Source organism: Falco biarmicus, chromosome 4, assembly GCF_023638135.1.
Source record: "Falco biarmicus isolate bFalBia1 chromosome 4, bFalBia1.pri, whole genome shotgun sequence".
NCBI classification, from domain to species: Eukaryota; Metazoa; Chordata; class Aves; order Falconiformes; family Falconidae; genus Falco; species Falco biarmicus.
The window spans coordinates 51,192,869-51,214,600 of NC_079291.1; the positions used below are offsets into that span (position 1 = coordinate 51,192,869).

The following is a 21,732-nucleotide window of genomic DNA, read 5'->3' on the forward strand; positions in this document are numbered from 1 at the left end:
CACTAATTCATTTGGGACATCATCTTTTTTCTTTCTCCTGTTTACTGTTCACTGTGTTTGGAGAACCTGAACTGTTACTTCTTCCACTTACGAAGCCAGTTTTGCCTGTCACTTCCACCTCAGAGCTTCCAAACTCTGCCAGTGGACCAAGTTATAATGATTTTCTTTTAGTTACCTGCACTGTTTATAACTCTCCTTTTAGTGGTCTCTGGCCTCATTATCAGTTCACATTGGTTCTGGCAACTGAAGAGATGCCAAGTGGTTACTTTTGCTCTTTTAAATTATTCATATTGATTACTTTGACAAATGCGACCTACATGTTGGCCTAGAAATGCAAACAAAGCAGAGAGAGGCACAAAACCTCCCTCAATTGTTATTACAATGGCTACTCCAAGTTATCTTAGAAGGTATTTCAAGATAGAACTTTACACATTGCAAACTCCACATCTCATGTTTTCTTTAATAGTGTCCTATGCTAATCTTAGCAAATATGGCTTCTTATTTGTTTGAACAACCCAATTTCAGGTTTATTTTTTCCTTCTAGAAAAGAGTTCTCCATTGGCCTATCACATTTTCCTAAAGAAATAGATTATGTACAGATTTTATTGCCCTCTTCTCCTTAAACGTTAATCTACTTGTATTTTGACCAAGCTATGGAGTACAACTCTTGCATGCTTAACTTAGTTCAAGTACTATAAATATTGCATATTTCCTAAAGCTGCTTATACAAAACAAATACAGGGTCAGTAAGATCTCAGACTCAATGGATTAAACCTCACTAGAGGATCTTTAGGTGCCCAGTTTCGAAGTTGGTTTTCTTTTATAATTAGATAATTAGTAACACAGAAGTGCATGTAACTGTTTAACAGTCTCTCACAATGTTTACTGTCTCTGTTTCCCACGGCTTTTAACAACATCAACCTTCCCCCCTCATCAAGACTTTTTTTGGAATGGATCACTTACTTTGTAATACGGTCAATGTTAGCAATTTGCTTCTGGTTCCGGATTATTTCTATAGCTGCCCAAAGATGCTGGATAGCCTTTGTATCTGCCTGTCGCCTCTTCGTTAAGCGTGCCATGACCTGTTTACTTGGTCAGCTGCAGTCGATAAAAAAAAGAAAAAACACACCAAAAAAGTTAATAATGAATTATGAAATGGATTGCATGATGGTCATGTTGCAATAAATATGATTACAAGGAATATTCTGTTAACCTACAGCAATTAAATTTGTACGCAGCATGTTCTCTTGTGCTTAAAGAGCAGTAAAAAGCAAAAACTAGTTTACGAGAACACCTTTCACATCACATTATCTATACAGAAGACAAAAGGCTACCAGTAAAAATTATCAAATCAATACCAAATGACTGAACTTATCAAACTGGTTATGAAAAGTCAAATAGTTCACATCTCAGTTCCCTAAAACTTGGTAAAAGCAAAAGCTACCCAAGCCTGATGTTTCCACAGGCTCCTGCATTGCCCAAAACCCTTTAAAAACAGCGAGTGATGCTTTACTGCATCACATGGTGTAAGCATGAACTCCAACACAGAGGAAAAGATGGACCCACCATTTAGTATACAACACAGTCCTCAGAGTGTAACTTTCCTATTTTTATAATTTACAACTATTAAAACCAAATTCACTCTATGAGAAGAAACTATAAGTAGATTTTCATGGACAATAAATATTTAAATAAATATTTTGGAGCAACTCCATTTCCTGTAACATGCTAAAACCCAACAGGACCAAAGTGATTCTGATGGCATTTACCCATCTAACCAACCCTGAACGGGAACATAATGAGCATCTGGCTTTGTTTACAAATTTTCCAAAAGCTCGAGGCAATGAGTACAGATAAGCCATAAATCGCCTACAGCTCTACTACAGGCACAGAATCTCTTTTTAAAAGCTTAACGATGCATTTTGATCACTAAATAACTTTCTTCCAGTGCCACCACTTTCTCAATGAAAAAAAAAATGACTGATTTATGACTGCTACCAAGGTCTATAATTTATTTTAGAGCTCTGTCCTCAAAATGAACTCTGTGGTATGCACGCAGATATTTGTAGCTAGCAGAATATTAACTTCAGTAACCCAAAATAATATAAAAAATGCAAAAACATTACACCATCTGTGCCATGTTAAAGATGGAAATTTAAGTATTAAAAGTGTTCCTCCTCTCAAATTCAGAAAAATTAAACCAGATTCAAGTAGCAGTTGCAGCAATGTAATTTTCAAGTCCATGGGATGTACAGGTACTTGTCAAGGAGGACTGTCATGTTTCAGATCCAGTATTTCTCTCACTCTACAGGTGTAATGAAATGAAGTGCAATGTTCTGTTATTAAGGAGAAGAAACAATTTAACAGCATTATACTTAACACTATGTAGCCCGTCTTTTTTAAAAAAGGAGGGAGAATAAAAGAGATTATGTGAAGTGATATGTGCACATCCAGGCACATGAGGCACCTCTGGCTGCTGGAGATAGCAGGGAAGGGCAGAACAGAGCAGTGCTCGCAGAGACATGGTGTGGTCACACATTGACCCCACGTTTCTGCTTCAGAAATCTCTTACCACTGGATTTTGAAGCAAGGACAACTGGATGGATCTCACAGAAAAGAAAGGCCAAGAATGCATTTTTGAGGAAAGGATAAGAGGGACTATGACAGACATACAGCTAAGAGTGGCAGCCAGTAGATAGCATCACCCAAGAATGATTCAGAGAAAGTCTCTGTTGGGATTAGTGGGAAAAAAGACACTGCATCCCTGTGAGCCCCTCTGCATTCGTTTCACAGACCATGAAGCCTTTACAAGTTAGAAAAAAAAAAACAACCAAACCCAAAAAAAACCAACCTCCTGATTGCTGATTGTAAGACAAACATATGATTATTTGTAGAATTTAGTTAAGAAAAATAGACCTGTAAAACACAAAGGTTAGACACTAACATGAGAAAGGACAATCTTTACAGCACTGCTACCTCAGCATAAAATTCCTTTCCCAACACAGAACTGACTAAAAGGGAAATTATTCTTTTTATTATAGCTTTCTACACACTATCTGCTTTAAAATTGTTAGCTGATGTGACAGTCGACAGGCTGGACATGGAGCCTCTTATGCAGTATCACATCCACATGTGAGGATCAAGGAGGAAACAAACACTCATCCTTCTCGACCCTGATATCAGTGTGAAACAACAGACCAGTTTATTTTGTAATAAATGAAGCAGGTCCTGTTATCCCAACTACTTTAAAAATAACTGGTCTTTTTGGCAGCCTGGAAAATGGCTGCCCATGTGAGAGCCGCGCTCAGGGCGCCTGGCGGAGGGGGGAGGAGGTGGTTTTCTCTCACACCCCTGCGACGCCTGGGTGCCAGGGCCAGCACAGGGCAGGGCCCCAGGGAACCCATCTGCCACCTCAGCTTGGCCCCGCAGCGCAGCTGAGGAAAGGCGGACCTCTGGGTCTAAGGAATTCCCTCTTCTGTCTCAAGGGCGCGAGAAAAAGCCCACGTCTGAGACAAGGAGCGGGAGAGTGAAAGATCACTGTAGTTAGGAGTTCCTGAAGCCCTGTGGTTGCAGAGCTGCACCCAAGATGGCTGCCAGCGGACAGAAGAAGGCCTCTCCCTGCAAAGACCTTGTGGGCTCCCCCTTTCCTTTGGAGTGTGCTTTTGGAACAAACCTCCCCACCACCACTTTGCCCCATCTTTATGGCACTTTGTGGGCTTGGAGCACACCAGCACTGCTATGCCCTGTGCCAGGCCTAACTCCAACCCACAGTACAGGCACATGCCTCCCAGGTGCCCTTCCGCTATTGCGAGGTCACTCTGGGGGACCAGGCTGGCCTGAGCCTCCTCCTCGTTTGTCTGGAAATAAAAACAGGGAGAATTCGCACACGTGGGACATGCCAATCATACATGTTCTGTTCTTTTTTTTTTTTTTGTCAGATAAAACAGTTTTATTAGGTGTTCTGCCTTCAAAGAATATACATTTTCATTGCTTGTTTACTATTTAAGGGCACTTTTGTTAAACTACAGAGTTGGCACTCCACTACTGAAACAGCAGTTCTTATATACCACACATCCAAAAATATAAAAATACTCCCCCCACTCCACCCAAAGCCTGGACCACTTTAGCATTATTTTCACCTTTTAATTGTGTACTGTAAATGAAATATAGAGCCTTTTCACATTAAAAAAAAAGATTAAAAGGTTGTGGCATATTTCTTGCTGTTCATTGCAGTCACTCTTCCTCCATGATAAAACTAACCACAAACGTCTACTCCCTGCATTCCTGCAAAAATATAAGCATTTTTCTGTATTATTACGAAATCTTAAAGATAACTTGTATCAGACTGTTAATCGTTCATAAAATGCTTTGGAGTGCTACTTCCAAGCAACAGGAAATGTTCCCAGTGCTTCAACATGCACAACTTTTTAATGAAAGTAACAGTTCAAAATTTAATGGGAGACATATTTATCTGTATTTATCACTCCTGATTATTTGCTTATGTGTGGGTGCGTGCGCACACAAGAGAACAAGCATAAACATCCAGTGCGAGTCAGCATGTGTAAGAATCTATGGCTGAGAGGTTAAATACCAAAAGAGGCTGATTCATCCATGCAGCATTTTAAAGAAGTTTGAACTCCAGAGACTCTTTAAAACCACAACACTGAAATGTACATTTACATATAAGCACTTGAAGATGTTTTTCACTCCCCTCTTCCATTATAGCATTCATTTCAATATCCTGGAAAGAAAAACTGAAAACTGAAGTAAACATTAATTTCCTGCACATGATGTGCTGGCCATCATGCTTGTTTAACTATGGTATCCCCTGTCCATTCAAAATTATTTGCTTCATGCCATTTCTGTCACTGCTAGCAAGTTTATGGCAGGATACAGCTTCTTGGAGAAAGGCTGGCAAACAAAAGATGGCTAAAAATCTAAGAATTTATATCATCAGGATATGTCTTAGGTTTTGTAGACATCCACGGGACCTAGAGTTTACAAGGATTCTCCTAACAAAGGAAGTTTTGTGTGGCTGACATGCCAGCTCACACACTTCCATCACACGCTCACTCGTGCAGGGGCCAAAGCAAATAATTTACCTTCTCAATTTTCAACTCTAACTGTTCCTCAGTGCAATCTGAGTGAGGTTTTACAAGATTTCGTATTTTAAATCCCTCTCGACTGTCCTACGTACAACATTCTGAGAAGTATACCACTCTCTTGTACACAACTTTCCTTAAGAGCTAAATGTCACCCACATTTCTTACAACCAAGCTCAACAAACTGTGCTTTATCTTGTGAATACACACAGCATGGCTTATCTTCTCAAAGCCCACAGCAAAGTGTGCATTGCCATGCGGTGGCGACGTTACAGCAGTGGCAAACCAGACTCACTGTCAAAACAGCAAGGCTAGTAGTTGTTAGACATGGGCTTGGCCAAATCAAATGCTGTACAGCTGTCTGTTGCAACAGTAGTTGAAATGGAAGTGGAAATTTGCCCTGCAAGTCAAAATAAACAAAAATCACCTTGAAGCATGTCTAGGGATTTAGCCCAATGAACCTCCTGACCTCCTGCTTGCATCCAATCTAGCAGATACTGTCAGGTACCAAGTTTAGCTAGAAACTCTCCCTACAGACAGAAACAACTGAAAGGTAGTCAAATCTTGCCATACTTTAGCTGTTGAATACCATCGTCCAAGCAAAATATGATGCTTCTGAAAATTTAACTAATGAATTGGACTTTGCACTGCAGCAGACGGTATTACAGTTGGGTGCTGCTGCTCTGATGGGAGCTGCTAATTAAGAGCTGACAAGTAGTAGCTTGTTAAATCTTCTGTTTGTACTTTGCTGTAAGTGAAGTTACCTGTGGCGCTCGTCCCTTTCAGTGCAAAGTCAAACAGGTTAAACTTCATCCCTGCTATTAGCCACCATTTGGCTGAGATTTGGTATGCAGTTAATTGCAATAGAAAGACAGTTTAAGGAGTTGATCCTTGCCACTGCTCAGCAGCTACTTTCTGACTTTCAGCAGTATGGGGGCTTGCTGTTATTTCTTCCACACCACACAGTGAAGAGAATTCAGGCTCAACAGGAGGAAGAAGCCAGGCTCAGTCCTAGTTTTTGTGGCTTTCATGCTGTGGGACTGGCTGAGTTTGGGCAGCTAGGAAGCCTGGACACAGACTGAACTTCATATTTATATGCACATTATAATATGGGGTCTAGTACTTCTTAAAAGTGTAACTTTTTATAGTAAGCATAAAAACTGTATGTATCAGAAGTACAAGTAGTTCCAAATGTTTAATGCTTTGTTCTTGTATTAAATAGGAGTCTCCTATTAAAATCCAGATTACAGGTTTGCAAGTTAACGTAGAGTTTGGGTCCCTGGACTTTATACACAGTCTTTGTTGTACTCTGAAATTCTGCAAGTTTATAGTTTACAATTTAAACTGCTGTTAAAACATATCTTTCATCACCAGTTTAGTGGAAAGGTAAACTATTTCCTTCTAGGACAACTGAGAGCAGAAGTGGTAACTATCCTATTTTTACACATGGAAGGTGCACATTAACATGTTTTGACTGAGCAGCAGCGGAGGTCATGTGTGGGGAGAAAAACAAGAGAAAGTTTAACTTCAGATCTGCTTTCTAGATCTAGTGATCCAAAAGTGTGGGGAGTAGCTGCCAGGATGAGGACAAAGCTTTTGGCAAGAGTAATTCCACATTTTGCTCACCATTCACTTGTCTTCCTGAGTGTGCAATACTAAGAGCATAATTCAGGATTAGCTGGGCACCTGGTAGCAGGAGACCCTCTTTTGCAAGAGCATAGGTTATTAGAAATAAAGATTTTGCATACAAAGTCATTTTCAAATGTTTAAGAAAAAGCAAGTGGTTTTGGTATCATTAGATATTTATTCTGGACTTAATCCAAATCCATTAAAATCAACAAATGCCTTTCTGCTGACTTTCCAGGGTTTTGCAGTAAACTTTCAACTGCTGACTGCTCTTCCACATCCTCACAAGGAAAATCTTAGGGAGGTGTCCAATGATGTTCGTGAAGCTGAAAAATATAACGAAGGCTTGTGGATGAAAAAAGAAAAACTTCTTTGCTAATTAAACTAAACTCAGAAAATTAGACTATAAATTAATAAAAGTCACCAAATTCTTCAGTGTGCCTCTTTGTATGAAGAGATTAGTTCATGCTGTAATGCTGTCATTTTGGAAGTTATTAAGCTACAGGAGACTTCTGGATGTTGAATGTGTGTCATTCCTAATGAAAATCTTTTCATTTCACTGTTAGATTAAGGTGTACACAGTCTATTCAAAAGAGATGTTTATTAGCATAATTATCCTAAATATTTCACATGTGCAACTGACATAATCGTGCTGTTACTCACAACGCCACCTTTTGCATTTCCTGATTGCTAGGTTTACAACCTTCATGTCATACAACTTTTTGGTGAGGTTTTGCATAGCTCCATAAAGTGCAGTACAGACAGAAAACAGGACTATGTGAATACAAAACTGTAGTGTTCTGCTTCTTTCACTCTGCAATTTAATTTTTTTCCAACTTCAGTACACAGAATACAAGAAAGCTCTTGCTATTACCTTGTGCCATTCCAAGATGGCAGTGAGCCACTGTTGAAACCAGAGCCAAGGACAGTACAGAACTAAAGGCCCCAAGAATACTTTTACTACACATATGTGTAAGTTCTATTTTAATCCCTTATATTGCATTTACTTCATTTGTATTGTATTTCATTCAAAATGATTAAGTAAGTGTCCTTCACTGAGGCTAAGGCATATGATACTTGAATTTTAAGTGCAGACATTCTGAACCATCAGTACACAAATAGTAGAACAAACTCTTTTTCTTTTGGAACCAAACCTGGACTTTCTTGTTTAATTAACTCACCCTGCTAGAAAGAAGTTGACACAAATGTTGAGGCATCACCCCAAATGAGAATTTCTAAGGAAGCATAAGTCAGTGTAAATGGAATATAACAAAACCTAAGATGAAGCACCAACAACAGATGCTGAGAAAGACAGAATAATCGCCATACACCACAAACAAGGCCGTTCAAAGTGGTTTTGTTTGCTATCTGATACAGACATATGTACACGGCTACAATGTAATCCTATATTCTGCTGCCCCTTCAGCCAACCCCAGCCTGAAACTTCACAGACAATAGCAAGTGCCATCCTAAAAATTGGAAGGAAACTATCCTCTCTTCCCATCTGGCAGAAATCCCTGAATAGAACTGTATCTAGCAAAGTAAGTTTGGAGAAGAGAACACAGCTGCCAAAGAATGTAATATAGGTGAAAGGGCTGAAAGCAAAGAGCCAAATCTGTTATGTAGCAATGTAGCTACACCACCTTCTTTCAGTTGACTGTATTTTTTTGGTAATGGCCATCATGTTTTACTTCAGGTAATAGGCCTAGATAAGCTGAACCACGTAATGTATTTTCTGCTAAAGATTTGTCTCAATACAGTTTTTCATGTGTACAGGTTCCACGTTAATCTTTTAAAATAAGCAGTATGTTCCTTAATATTTCAGCCTTTAATAGCTATTAAATACATGGAGAATATATATATTTTTATAGCTAGTAACAAAATTAAGTTACATAGGAACATAAACACCCACACAAGTTTTTGTTTACAGACGAAAAAAATGGTTCAAAGCTGCACCGGGGAGGTTTAGGCTGGACATTAGGAAGCATTTCTTTACCGAGGGGGTGGTCAAACACTGGAACAGGCTTCCTAAAGGGGTGGTTGATGCCCTGAGCCTGTCAGTGTTTAAGAGATATTTGGACAATGCCCTTAAGAACACACATTAACTTTTGGTTAGGCCTGCATTGGTCAGGCAGTTGGACTAGATCATTGTTGTAGGTCCTTCCAACTAAAATATTGTATTCTATTACATTTCTAATTCTATTCTATTCTATAGCACCACTGAAAATGCATAAACCATTAATGTATTTAGCAGACTTCTAAATGAATGGAATTTCAATTAAAAAACAATTTAGTGTGGTTTGGCTAAGGCTTAGTTAATGAAATTAAGCTACACTGAAGAGGTTTCCACAATGGAGCTTGCACTAGTATGAACTGCTTTAACAAATACAGTTCTTGTAGAGTGATGCAAGTTTCTCATGAAGATAAGCTTTAGCTGCCATAGTAACAAAGCCCCTTATTTCCAGGATGATGATACACTAGTATTAAACAGCCTTTAAGTTCATCTCTAGAAGACTACTCATCTTTGTTCAAAAAATCTTCTATACAAAAGACAGTCCAACATAACTAATTTCAACATCACTAAATAATAGATGGCTCATATGAGGTGTAAAAGATCATCCTACACACTTCTTGTCCCCTGTCATCACTGAAAAATAGTAAGTTCTCACCAGATTTGTTTACTTGAGGAGTTAGCACAAATAATACTAGCACCCAAATTGCCATCAGCGATGCTCTGGCTCCCCTGTATGAATGCACAGATACACAGACACACAAGAAAGTTACACACACATGCTTTGATGTAAGAGGCTTGAACTAACACGTTTTACCTTCTATTTGCCATACACCAAGAGCATGAAGAGGGTCAGTTACAGAAGATCAAGTGACACGTGGAGACAGGATCATGTTCTGAACCCATGCTGAACACTTATACAGGCTTTCTGTGGTTTAACTACATCCCACTACCAAATTCTGTATTTTCCAAAGCAGTCTAAACCTAAACCTCAGGAAGATGCTCGAGGAGAATTCATGGAAGGAGTTAATGCCTAATGAGCAGTCTGAGCTATTTCCCATGTAGACAAGCCCTTAGTAAATAGATGCTTCCTGTCCACTTGCTTGGCTGTAGGGAGCAGAGATGATTAATGCAGCTATGCATCCTGACAGGCTCCAATGCTCACTCAGTCGTAAAAGGGTAAAAATCATGGCCAAAAAAGGCTGACGGTAAGGGCTGGAAATTCGGTTTGTATGATAAATAGATGCCACTTCGATTCTGCAGCTCTCTCTAATAAAAGTGAGAGGTAGAAGACATCTTAGAAAACACTAAGAAATGTCAATGAGAAGAGTAGCTTTTTCTACAAAAGCAAGCTTTTGATCATCTTCCTTTCTGAAATTGAAGGAGCTTGGTTATTCTGTAAGCCCCAACTGAACTGATGCAACACATTTCTTCATCTGTAAGTAAGGTATAATAAATAAGGTATGATGACATAAATAAATGATTTTTCATGGTATATTAGCAGGGAATGTAATTCCGCATAAAGTCAGTTTCACACTAAACAATGAGAGAGAGAGAGATATTTTCCAGGTCAAAGAATTAGGAATGTATGGAAAAGCACTAAATCATGAAAAAATGTAAATTCACTGGAGATTATGTAAGCTATATGGTAAAATAAGTTGATGTTGACTTTTTGCAGTGTAACGTGAGATTCCAAGTTGCTGGTTCTTCTCTTTCTCTGAACTGCACACAATTGACAGTATCTTTAAAGTGCAAACTGTGATTCTGCTGTGAGCCACAGGACTTAAACCTTACACGTTGGTAAAAAATATTCCTCCACCAGGCTGCATTTTTATTGACAAAAGGCAGCTGAATCAATTTTTGTTGCTCCTTAACAAAAACAAAGGCTGCCTGAACTTGTTTCTTTCAAAGCCATTTGTCGGCCTCTCCCTCTCTATAATAAAAGTACAACTACACAACTTCGGAACCAGCTCAGATACTGAATTATTTGACAGTCAGTGTGTTATGCAGGCACGACCACTTTTCTCCAGAAGTCAGGCCATGATCAATGTTAGCCCAGAGGAGACTTTCCCTTGTCAACAGTTATCTCGGGGAAAGCTGATACTATATACAGAAAGCAAGTGCGATTCTGAACCAACTAAAGTTTCCAAACTGAAGCTCCTTCAAGTCCAAAATGTCTGGGCTTACCCTTGGAAACCTCCTGAAGTATGCTCAGAATTTACAAGTTAAAATGCATTGATCTGTAATGCAGGTAAGACGAGCCAAAGATAAACACTGCCAAAGCTTACAGGCTTTTACAGCATTAAATCAAAAGAAACATTAAGGCAGGGAGAGGATCAAATTGTAAAATCTGAGCTTTAGATGCTGCTTCTGAAATTCAAGGCTAATATCAGAAATAATGGACCTGAAAGTTTCATGCAACATCCCCCAGCTGTTCATCTCAGAACTGAGACAGTTCATCAAAACAAGAGCAACAAAAAAAATACTATACTGTAGAACTGGAAGCCTTTCCCCAGGTCCTCACCTTGCTTGGTTTTCTGCTCTCTTTTTCTTAGAGAATGTATTTCCTAGGTTGGGCACACACATCTGGCTTAAAAGTACACTCTGAAGTGTATTTGGAGCATATGCTCTCTCTCTTCATCGGCAGTACCCAAACTCACCAATTATACACATTCCAATAAAGCTTTCCTCTCCTCCTGCCCCAAACCAAGTCTATCATCACTCCTTAGTGAAGCTTTAATCTCTATCCACTTCAAAAGTCAATTCTGATTATTTTTTTTTTTTGCATTGACATTTCACATTTTTTTTATGTGAAAAAGCAGGTAGTTTATTTTGTTTGCACTTTCTTACTTCAGAGTGCCCTCAGATCTCCCCCCAGAATGTTCATGCCTGGACAAGGACAAAGCTTGCCTACAGGACAATTTAGAGACATGTGAGAACAGCATTTTTCATGAAAACCAATGCACAGTGATAAACAACTGCATTCATAACTAAACAAATCCTTACGTGGAAAACAGCTGTGTATAATCATGATCCTTTTCTTTTTATCTTTGCTGCAAAAATTGATAAATGAAATGTGGAAAAATGATAAAAACTAAGTTTTAAAATGACAAACTTTATAAAGAGAAACTTTAAAAGCAAAAAAAAAAAATATTCAAAGAAATAAAGATCTTCCAAAGAAACTGGTCGGGTAATGACAATATGTTGCCATTACTTCAGATAACACCAGTTTTGCAGCAAACCCCGTAACAACTGACATCAAGAAAACTTTTGCCTTATCATTGCAGAGTAGCATTTCCTTCCTAGAAGTTGTTTAAAATAGATGGGAGCAAGAACAGGAGGAATATACCACTTATTTTTCTAACCAGCTTTTGGTGTGGCTAATGGTGTGGAGAAGGTTGGCAAATGAGCTTTTCTGACATAGAATTTTTCCCAATACCATGCATGCTACCTCAGACTGCAGTCTCAAATTTGTTGAGCTGTTTCTTTCCGGTATCTTGGTGGGAACTCTAGCGTGATCTCTTTTGATACACTTTCTACTACTTTCAGGTGCTTCCAACTCTTACTTCTCATCTCTTACCTGAAGCCAACTTACAACATGTCTTACTTTTTAACATAGAGAATTCTTCTTAAGGCTTTTCCAGGACCAGTTGTGGGTCAACTGAATTACACACCTTTTTGATACCGAAATCCACCTGACATCAGGATGGTACTTGCATTTTATATCTGCTCTTCGACCAACAGTTTGCTGTTATATGCATGTCCATGGCATATGCTAGAACTACAGGTCAGAGAGACAAAAGGGCCCTCTGCTGCTCTGCGAGACTATGATACTTCTCACTTGCAAAATGATGTTCTGCTTCTCCTCTCGCAGGTGCATCTGAAACCTATTTCTTCAAGCACTGGTGATGACGGTGATGACATGGAGAAGAATGCAAAGGCCCTTTAGGGAGGAAATTACTTCCTGAACACTCAAGAGCTCTTCCTGCTGTATCATTATCTAGGGCTGAGGTTTATTAAAGGCAACAGGACCATACTGTTCTCTTCTCAGACATTTCCTTCAGACACAGAAACACAGGATTAATAATTCTGTCAGCAGAAGTAGGACTTCGTTTTACAGATTATTTCAGTTTTCTACTGCCAATGTTTGGCGGGGTTTTTGTTTTACTCCTTCAACCTGAGTGCGGATGAATAAGCCAAAGCTCTGACACAGAGACTTAGCCCTACAGGGTGAAGGAAATTCACGAAAATGCAGGACATAAGTGAATAGTATGCCATCGCTGTGGCTACCAACAGAAGTTAAAGCCCAGGAAAATTAACTAATCCTACCATGAATCTAACATAAATTTCAGAAAATGTCATTCACAAAATATAGCCTCCTGTTGTGATTTCTGCGAAAAACTTTCTGCCTAACCCAAAGAAAATGAACTGCAAGAGTATCATAACATTAAGGTGTTACAAGAAAGGGCATGTGACTTGAAGCTTGGATTTAAAATATAATATTCTGCAGGAAATAGACAAAATGAAATGCTAGAGTTCTGGCAGTCTTTCCAATCAGTATTTTATTTTGTCATGTGGCTGAAGGCAGAAGACCTGCAGTCGACTGTGCTGCTGAAGCACCTGCCTGCAACAACTCCAGTTGTGACGCCTGATGCTAAATGGGGCATTTTAACTCCAGGCTACTTCACCAAGCACTATAGAAAACATCTGAAACACAACCTGACACTTCATCATCCTCTTAAGCTGCTCCCTGTCCTACAGAACCAAACCCAAAGTGGGAACGGAGAGGTTAATTTGTTCATGACAGAGTTTTTGAAGCTGGATTACCAGACTGCTTGATTTCAGACAGCTGCTTCTTAGGAAAGTGGTTATTTTCTCACAGAGGTGTACTTTTATTCTCACATAGTCAAATCCATTAGTAAAGAAAACTATGTCTAAATTTGGGAAGACTTGATCATCATAGTAGTGACTTCCTTAAAGGCTTACACACAGAAGTTTTTGATACACTTACATGCTAAAATTAATTCTAAAACTGTTTAGAATGTGCTCAGCCTCTATTTCTATTTTACTTGTTCATGCCTGTTTCATAAAGGTTTAATTTCATTTTTCTTTTTGCTTTCTTGCATATGACATGACATAAAGCAAGACTGTAAGAGCTTCTTTCACTTTGAGGACCTAGGTTTCTTTGTTTCAGTGATGCTGAGGCCTCGGTGGGTGCCCACAGTTGAAGTGATCATCTCTTTGTTCTACCCTATACCATGAAATCCGAGATGTTTTTCACTGTTTTCACCTCCATTACCAGAAATAGAATGTGTCTGTCCAAGTGATGACATATGCTGAACAAAAAACGCCGGGAATCCCGAATTGGTCATTTTTAAAGTGATGAAAGACCACAGTATTGTTTTTAGCTTTCACATCTATTCTTCCAGTGTTGAGAGATTCTGACTTTTACCACCTTCTTTCTGTTGAAGATAGTCTGCTATTTTATTTTTAGATGTGAGATTTCCTACCAAACCCAATTTTAGGTTTACAGTCTCCGCTGAGCTCCAAAAACAGAAAAAAAACCCTCCTTTTGGGGAGTCTTCCAGGCAGTGTTTGTCTGCTGCTGCTGCCACCACAGTGGTCACCCATGGTTCAAAGCTCTAATTTAAAGTGACCACAAGAAATTTTACTCCTCAGTCTAGCAGCATGGCTGTTAAACCAGACACTGTCCTGCCTTGGTTAGGATTTGTGCTCCTTCCCCAGCCTTCAAGCACAACTGTTTCAGTGTGCTAAAGAAGACACTGACATTCATGTCAGTCTCTGGATTGCAGCTTCAAGGTTTATGACAGATGGGAAACCAACAGAGGAGTTAAAATCCTGTGAGTCCACACAAAGCTTATAGCCAGTAGCCATCTGGCTGGGGATCTACATAATACCATGAGAGAATGAAAAGGGGGAAAAAAAAAAAAAAAGGCAGTTACATTTGCACTTCCATTTCTCTTCCTCTTCTTTGTGCTGCCTGGTTTGAATATACTTAATGATCACGTTACAAATAGTCTTTCAACTATTTCATACAGGTTAAACAACCGCAGTATTTTCTTCCTAGCAGTTTCACACAGGAAAATATATTCAATATTAGGCAAAAAAAGTCCAACACATGACAACGTATAACATTTGTTTACAGTAGGTAACTGCCAAACAGGCAGCATTTAACAAAAGCATAAGCACTTGAGAAGAGAACGGAGAATGGAAAGCACCAAGAAACCACATTCAGCAGCGCTGCCCATTGCTCTATAAAAACAATTCAAGGCAGAAGTTGTAACACAGGGCCCCTAAAGTATAATTACTTGGGAAAAAAAATGTGGCTGACAAAAGTTACCTAACCTGTTCGGAGAAGAAAGCAGCTATTTACCCCCAAAATGTGCTGGGAAGGCTGAAAATCTGGTTTTCAAAGGAAAAAGCACAAGCTTCATTAAAACCCCCTTTTGCAGAGCAATGTCTCCTGCTAGAGCAGGAAACAAGGAAACACGCAAACCTCCTTCACAGACAGAAACCATTTTTTACCTCAACCTGCTGCAACGTTTAGCTAGGCGTTTTCAACCTGTAACTGCGTGTTTGTTGGGGTTTTACTTTTCTCAAAAGAGTGGATTTCTGGTGTAAAGAAAGAGTAGACCCACTAGACCAAGAACTCTTTTCCCTATGTGCTGTGTTGCAAAAATGAGAGCATATTAAGCAACTCGAGAACAGGAAATAACGCTGACAAACAAACTGATATTCTTTCCATAGCATGGTTGCTCAGAGGAGGACATATGAAACTTCATCTCCCCAAATCAAGAAATGTTTATTCTACTTTTGGCAAGGCTGCTGCATGCTTGGTTACTCTCCTCCTAGTCCAACTGTTTTATGATCCTTTTAGTGAAGTAGTCACACTAGAGTAAAAATGAATATAGAGCTGAAAATCTTTTTAATAAAAGCTCTCTACTTCAAAAAATGTTGTTCTATTGGTACCAAGATGGTTTGTGGAAACACACCAGTTCTAAGTGGTGTGTGTGGGAATGCATCTTAGATCCCTTCACCTCATCTGGAGTATCTGGCACCATAGGTGAACCCTGTAGAAGTTCCAGCCATATAGCCAGTGTCCTACAGTGAGTGTTATTTTGTTAATGTAACCTCCAACATCACAGAGAGATTGGAAAAAACGGATTAAATGCAGACATCTATTTCTGAGCTAATCACTCTACGCTCCCTTCACACTTGACATGATCTACTCAGTGCAACAATTCATCTTGTTGTGACGCAGACATCGCAAATAGGTCAGATGAATTAAGGCCTAAAATTAACCATTTCTCTCCACGGAAGATAAAGTGAGAACAGGATGACTGGTTCATGTGGCTGGACTTAAATCACACCCCCCTACTCAGGCCGTCTTTTTTAACTAACGCCTACACTTACCCAGTCTAAAGTCCTGCTTGAAAATGACTTTCTTAGATCTCAGCTGAGGGCTCTAGCCACCATATTATTGACTTTTTCTGCTACTTTGCCTTTTTTGGATGAAAAATGTCATCAATATGTTTTCAGTTTCCATATGGACCTCTTTGAATAACTGAAGATATCTTATTTATCCCATCTGTTTAAAGTAAAAAAAAATAAATGTAGTTGTGTTTTTCATTGAGAAAGGCTTAAATAACTGCATTTTTCCCTCAAAAATAAAAAATAATCAGATAAATTTCAATTATAACCCTAGTTACATCATTGCAATTCTAAAAATTGGCTGATTAATGGAACTGCCTTATATACATTCTAATTTTCAATGTGAATAATGTATATTTTCAATTATTTTTTTCTTGACAGATTGAGTTTTTAATTAAGGAAAAAATTGCAGTGTAAGACGTTTTTTCATTTTTCTTACAAGAAGTGTAATTTTTATAAATGTGGCTATCTAGCCAGACAAAATGAAATTGCAAAAGCGTAACCATAGAATTTTCTTGTGTTTCACAACAACACCTTGATCAAGTAGAAACTGAGCTAAGAAAATTAATATCCTTAGTAATTTCAGGAGGCTAACTTTCACTAACTTTGACTCCTAGGTCACAAGGCTGTTTATTTCAAATCAGTAGTACCTTCATTTAAGGTAAAGTACAAATTTCTCATCCCTTTTTATAACTTTGTGGCCTTTGTCCTCTATATGATATCCCTACCGGAACCATTATCTCACCCTCCTGATATTATCAGGATGCAGCTAAGCAAATGTATTTTGTTCGTCTGAGTTTGATTTCTATATGTGCTGCCTGCAACTACCTCCAAACAGCTGTAAAAAGAAGCTGCAAACATCTAAGTAGTGGAAATTCTCAATCCTGATGTCTCTGTCTACAACAATTTAAAATAAACACTTCCCTTTATTCACGAGGGTTCCTTCAATTGGACCTTGACTTTTATGAACTTCACACAAAGTTATAAAATAGAATGTAGAATAAGAAAAATGTTGGAACCACAGGTACAACTTCCCTTCCCGGAAAAGCTGTATGTGCAGCTACATCCCATGGGCCAGTAAGCAGCCCACCGAGGAGCCACCCTGCTCACAGGCGATACCCCAGTCCCTTCAAGGATTCCTCTCTACAGAGGGTGCTGGAAAAGCAGTTCAAAACATTTAGGATTCATCTGACACTAGAATTCAAACCATCAGCCTCGGAAGCCATCTTTATCTCTTTCTGTGATTTATTAAGGATTAATAGCATGTTCTTCTACCTGTTAAAATATGTTACTCTTCCCTAATTTGCTAAATAAACAGTACCAAAGTCACTTCCTATAGGTTTTATTTAGAAAGGGGGAACTCACAATTCAACTCTGTAAATACCCCTCATTTTGCATTTTAAATAAAATATTTTAACTTCAGCAGTTGTTATTTAGAACAGACTTCAGAAATTTAAAAAAAAAAAAGTAAAAATCAGATATAAAATACATTTCCATTTATTTTTATTTCAGAGGAAATCACCTATTCCCATGTATTCAGTTTGTACCTTACTACTGCTTATGCATGCAGGGTTTTGTGGGTTTTTTTGCATGAACTGTAACACCTGATTTAAAAAAGAATTGAATTAAATCCCAAAGTAACATGTAAAACCCATTCAAGTTCACTTCTATTTGATGGTGGATCAGGCAATTTTGTGCTTTTGCAGCTAGCAGCACCACCACATCACCAGGTTCTTTTGTTTCAGACCATGCTAGTGTCATTCAACACAGCAGCACAAAAAAGCAGGGCAACATTCCGTGCAAGGTCTGATGCGATACGACAACATACAGAAGACTGTATCCTATCCCTAACGATTGCTAATAGCAACACTTCAAAAAAATTAGATGCTAGAAATAGTTACAATGAACCTTGCTAATTGCAGAAGGCTTTGCAGGTGACAGGGAGGAATGAGATGTTTCTAGATGCTCACATGTAATGCGCTTATGTCTTAAATCATAAGATTTGATTACCCCTCTCTAAGCATGCTTTGCTGTCACTGTTATTAGCTTTTATATCATCAAGCCCTGTTTGAAAATTGGACCACTATATTAAACTATATGACCTGCATGGTGAATTCTACAGGTTAAATCCTCGCTATCTGAAAACACTATTTATACCTTACAAAACTACAAGCTCCTCTTAAACATCTGATTTCTTGATCTTTTTTTATGAAGCTGGAAAAGCTGAGCAAAACAACACAACCTGATCATATTATTGTATATCTCAAACATATATAGTACATATACTATATATCTCAAAACTATTTTTTTTTCTATGTCATTTCCAATACAGAATACACCCCCAGCCTACTCCCTGCAATCTCACAGACAGGACCTGTTAGTCCTCTCTACACTATTTAGTAGTCCAACACTCTACAGGACTTAGAAATATTTAAAATTTAAATTTCATAGGCTGAAACCACTGACTCTTTAGCTCTTCTTCAGGTTTTGGGCTCTCTCTTATGGTTTTCAACTGCAGCAAGATGACTTTCTGATACAACACTTTAATCCAAACCCCTCCGGTAGGACCACAGAGGAATGAAAAGGAGAGTTCCAGAGTTGTTTTCTTCCCCCTTCAGCGACTCTCCTTAAGAGTTACAGGTTTTTCTTTACTCTTTCAAGACATCTGTATTGGATTACCCACACAACAGTAATCCTAATGAAACCAAGATTTATTAAAACAAAGAGAAAATGGAATTTAAACAAAATAGTTTGCTTAACATAGCTGAATTTACAGTTCTCACAAGTTAAATTAGATAAGGCATAAACCAGATAAGCTTGACTTCAGATAAAAAAGAAAAAATGAATCCTGTAGTTTATCCTTTGAAATTAAATATCCTTTCTGACCACACCAGTCAGCTCGTCAATGCCACTTGCTGCCTGGAGACCAACAATTCCCTCTTTTGTCTCCCACAGATATGCTTAATAAACCCCGGTTCAAGTTTCCTAAACATCTTTCCAAAGACAAAAAAATGGCCTTTGGTAAACAGCTTCAGTCTCCATCTCTGAGGAAACAAAAAACCTTAATTATGATTTATGACTGCCTTTTCAAGGTTTATGATCCTGCTCAAATATAGCCTTTCACTAACCATCTCGGCTGGCTCTATCTAGGTTTTGGCCAGACCCATGGGCAAACCTCACCTAAAGCCGTTCCCTTCCTCTTCCACTTGTCACGAGCAATGAGTTATAGACAAGAGCTAAGGCTCGCACTTACGATCAGCTACGTCCCAAAACAAAGTCCAGTGGACGTTTGAAAAAAATCAGCTTTGGCTGATGTCTCAAATGACTGATTGCTCTTTGTTTCTGCCTTTATGGGTTTTAGGAAGCACATGTACATAGGTATGCTTGAATATGCCGTTTCATTTAGTGGGTGGTATTTTGCTGATATAAGAAGGGTATGACTGTTGGATAGCTATAATAAAAACTGGTCTGTAATAGAAACTTTTGCCACTTTGGAAGTAGAATGAAAATGGCAAGCTTGTGCCTTCTTATACACATGCAACTATGGATGCAAGCATGCCAGCAGAATTGGCTTAGATAAGCAGAACTTACTTCTGTTAAGGAAATAAAGACAAATTAAAACCAGTCCCACTGAACAGCCTCCATACTGGAACATGTACCAATACAGAGGTACCAGAAGAACAAGGAGAACAGCAGTGAACAGATCACACCTGTACACTGTGTTATTAAGTTAGTGTAACTCTTCTCAACCTAGAGCATGGTCTAAGCCATTCTCAACTCTTTCATTCTTCGGCCTCTCCAAAAAATTTGAAAAAAGGAAAAAACCCAACAACCCAGACAAGAAACCCTGAAGGCATGAAAGTAATGGAGATACTATTACAGAGCTACTTAACGATACCCACATAAACTTGTCTGATGCGATACAGTCCAGCACTAAACCAGGACTACTGTAGGCAGGCAACAAAAAGAAGTAATCATTACTCAAAAGCATATTCCTATAGAAGGTTAGCTTGTAACTCCCAGAGCTGGAACTATGTCACATATAATTTTTTGACATAACAGGATGCTTGGAAGAAACCCTCCAGGAGCAGGAATCAGGCTGTGGCTGCACTTAGGTTCCCTAAAGCCAAAAGCAAACGATCTGAGATCTATTCAATAAAACATTACATTCATTTATTTTTTTTAATTATGAAATCATACATGGGACAGCCTTTCCAAGCTCCAGATCAAGTTAATTTCATTCATTACAGAGGCACATAGAGTTACTCAAACATTCAATTAAAATTACCTTACAGAACTGCATTTAGATTGTATCATCACTCTGATGAAACCCAAAGCAAAACATAAAATAAAGGTCAAACTAGAAAACAGTATGGAGCAAGTTAATACCCATGAAAAATGAGCACAACAAACCCAAAACTATTCCCCAGTAAAAAATGGTAGCAGAGGATGTGAGAAGGGATGTTATTCCTCTCCTTTATTGCTGCTCATCTCACAGAAGAAAAGCCAGAGGAAAAGAATTTCAACATTTGTAATTGGAAAAGAAAAAGACAACTCTGCCTTACCATGTAACAAGGAATGAAAGAGTTAGAAAAGAAGATGCGTGACCAAAATAGATCCTCACTACTTGTACATCTCTCCCAAGCCCTAGGACACAAAACCCCTGCTACAGGTGATTTAATTTTTTTTTGTTTGTTCAACAGTTTCTTACAAGGAAATCATTTTGTAAATGACTTAAGGCAAGGATTCCTTCTTAAAAACAACCAGAAAAAAAATCTTAATGCTTTGGTAATCTCTCTCTTAATCCTCTCTATACTTGTCACTGGAAAAGACTTCAAAAACTGATTAATCTAAAGATAATTATACTCAACTGTTCTCCAAAAAGGAATAAAAATGGACTGGAACTCAGCTAATACACATCTTCCTTAAATAAATATATTATTTAGAAAACATTCTTTCAGAATGATTTCAGATGCATATATTATCAATAAAAATTAATGAATCTTACCTAAAAATCCCTCATAGATTCCTTTCAAAAGAAAGTTTTTCTTAATTTTATGGCGTTTCTGCACACATCTGAGGTAAGTCCAAGATTCTACCAATGCATTTAATTATTTCTAATGTAGAAATGTTTTGATAGCATGCCTGTATCTGTGAGGAGAAGGGAACGGCCATCCTTCTTTTTACAGGAAAAATATGTAATATATTAGCCATAAATTAGCATGATACTTGGAGTAGTAACCATGAAAAATCAACCTTGCAACAAAATTGGAATTATTCAGAAATATATTAATTTTAGATCCTGACCTTCTGGCTACCACTGCAGCAGAACACAATTAACACTCTCCTAAGGCTCCCACAATGTATATTCAAAGAGGTTTTTTATGACTAAGTGATACCTGAAACGATACAAGGGAACTCTCTGAAGTACTGCACACTAACAAAAAATTAAAAAACATATCTGCTGTGTTTGCACACAAGTATTCTGTATAAGCAATGCTAAGCTAAACATACCACCAGGACAGATTTTCTTTACAGGTG

At 38.3% G+C, this 21,732-nt stretch overlaps 1 protein-coding gene across 8 annotated transcripts in view; it reads right to left on the reverse strand.

Annotated features, from left to right (window-relative positions):
• The window catches only part of ZMYND11 (zinc finger MYND-type containing 11), a 106,365-nt gene that overhangs the window by 59,771 nt on the left and 24,862 nt on the right, over positions 1-21,732 (reverse strand). For all 8 annotated transcript variants that reach the window (XM_056334516.1, XM_056334515.1, XM_056334511.1 and 5 more), the window contains exon 2: positions 964-1,098. In XM_056334516.1, the coding sequence (XP_056190491.1) occupies positions 964-1,079 (116 nt within the window). In that variant the 5' untranslated portion in view covers positions 1,080-1,098. The remainder of the gene's footprint in view (positions 1-963; positions 1,099-21,732) is intronic.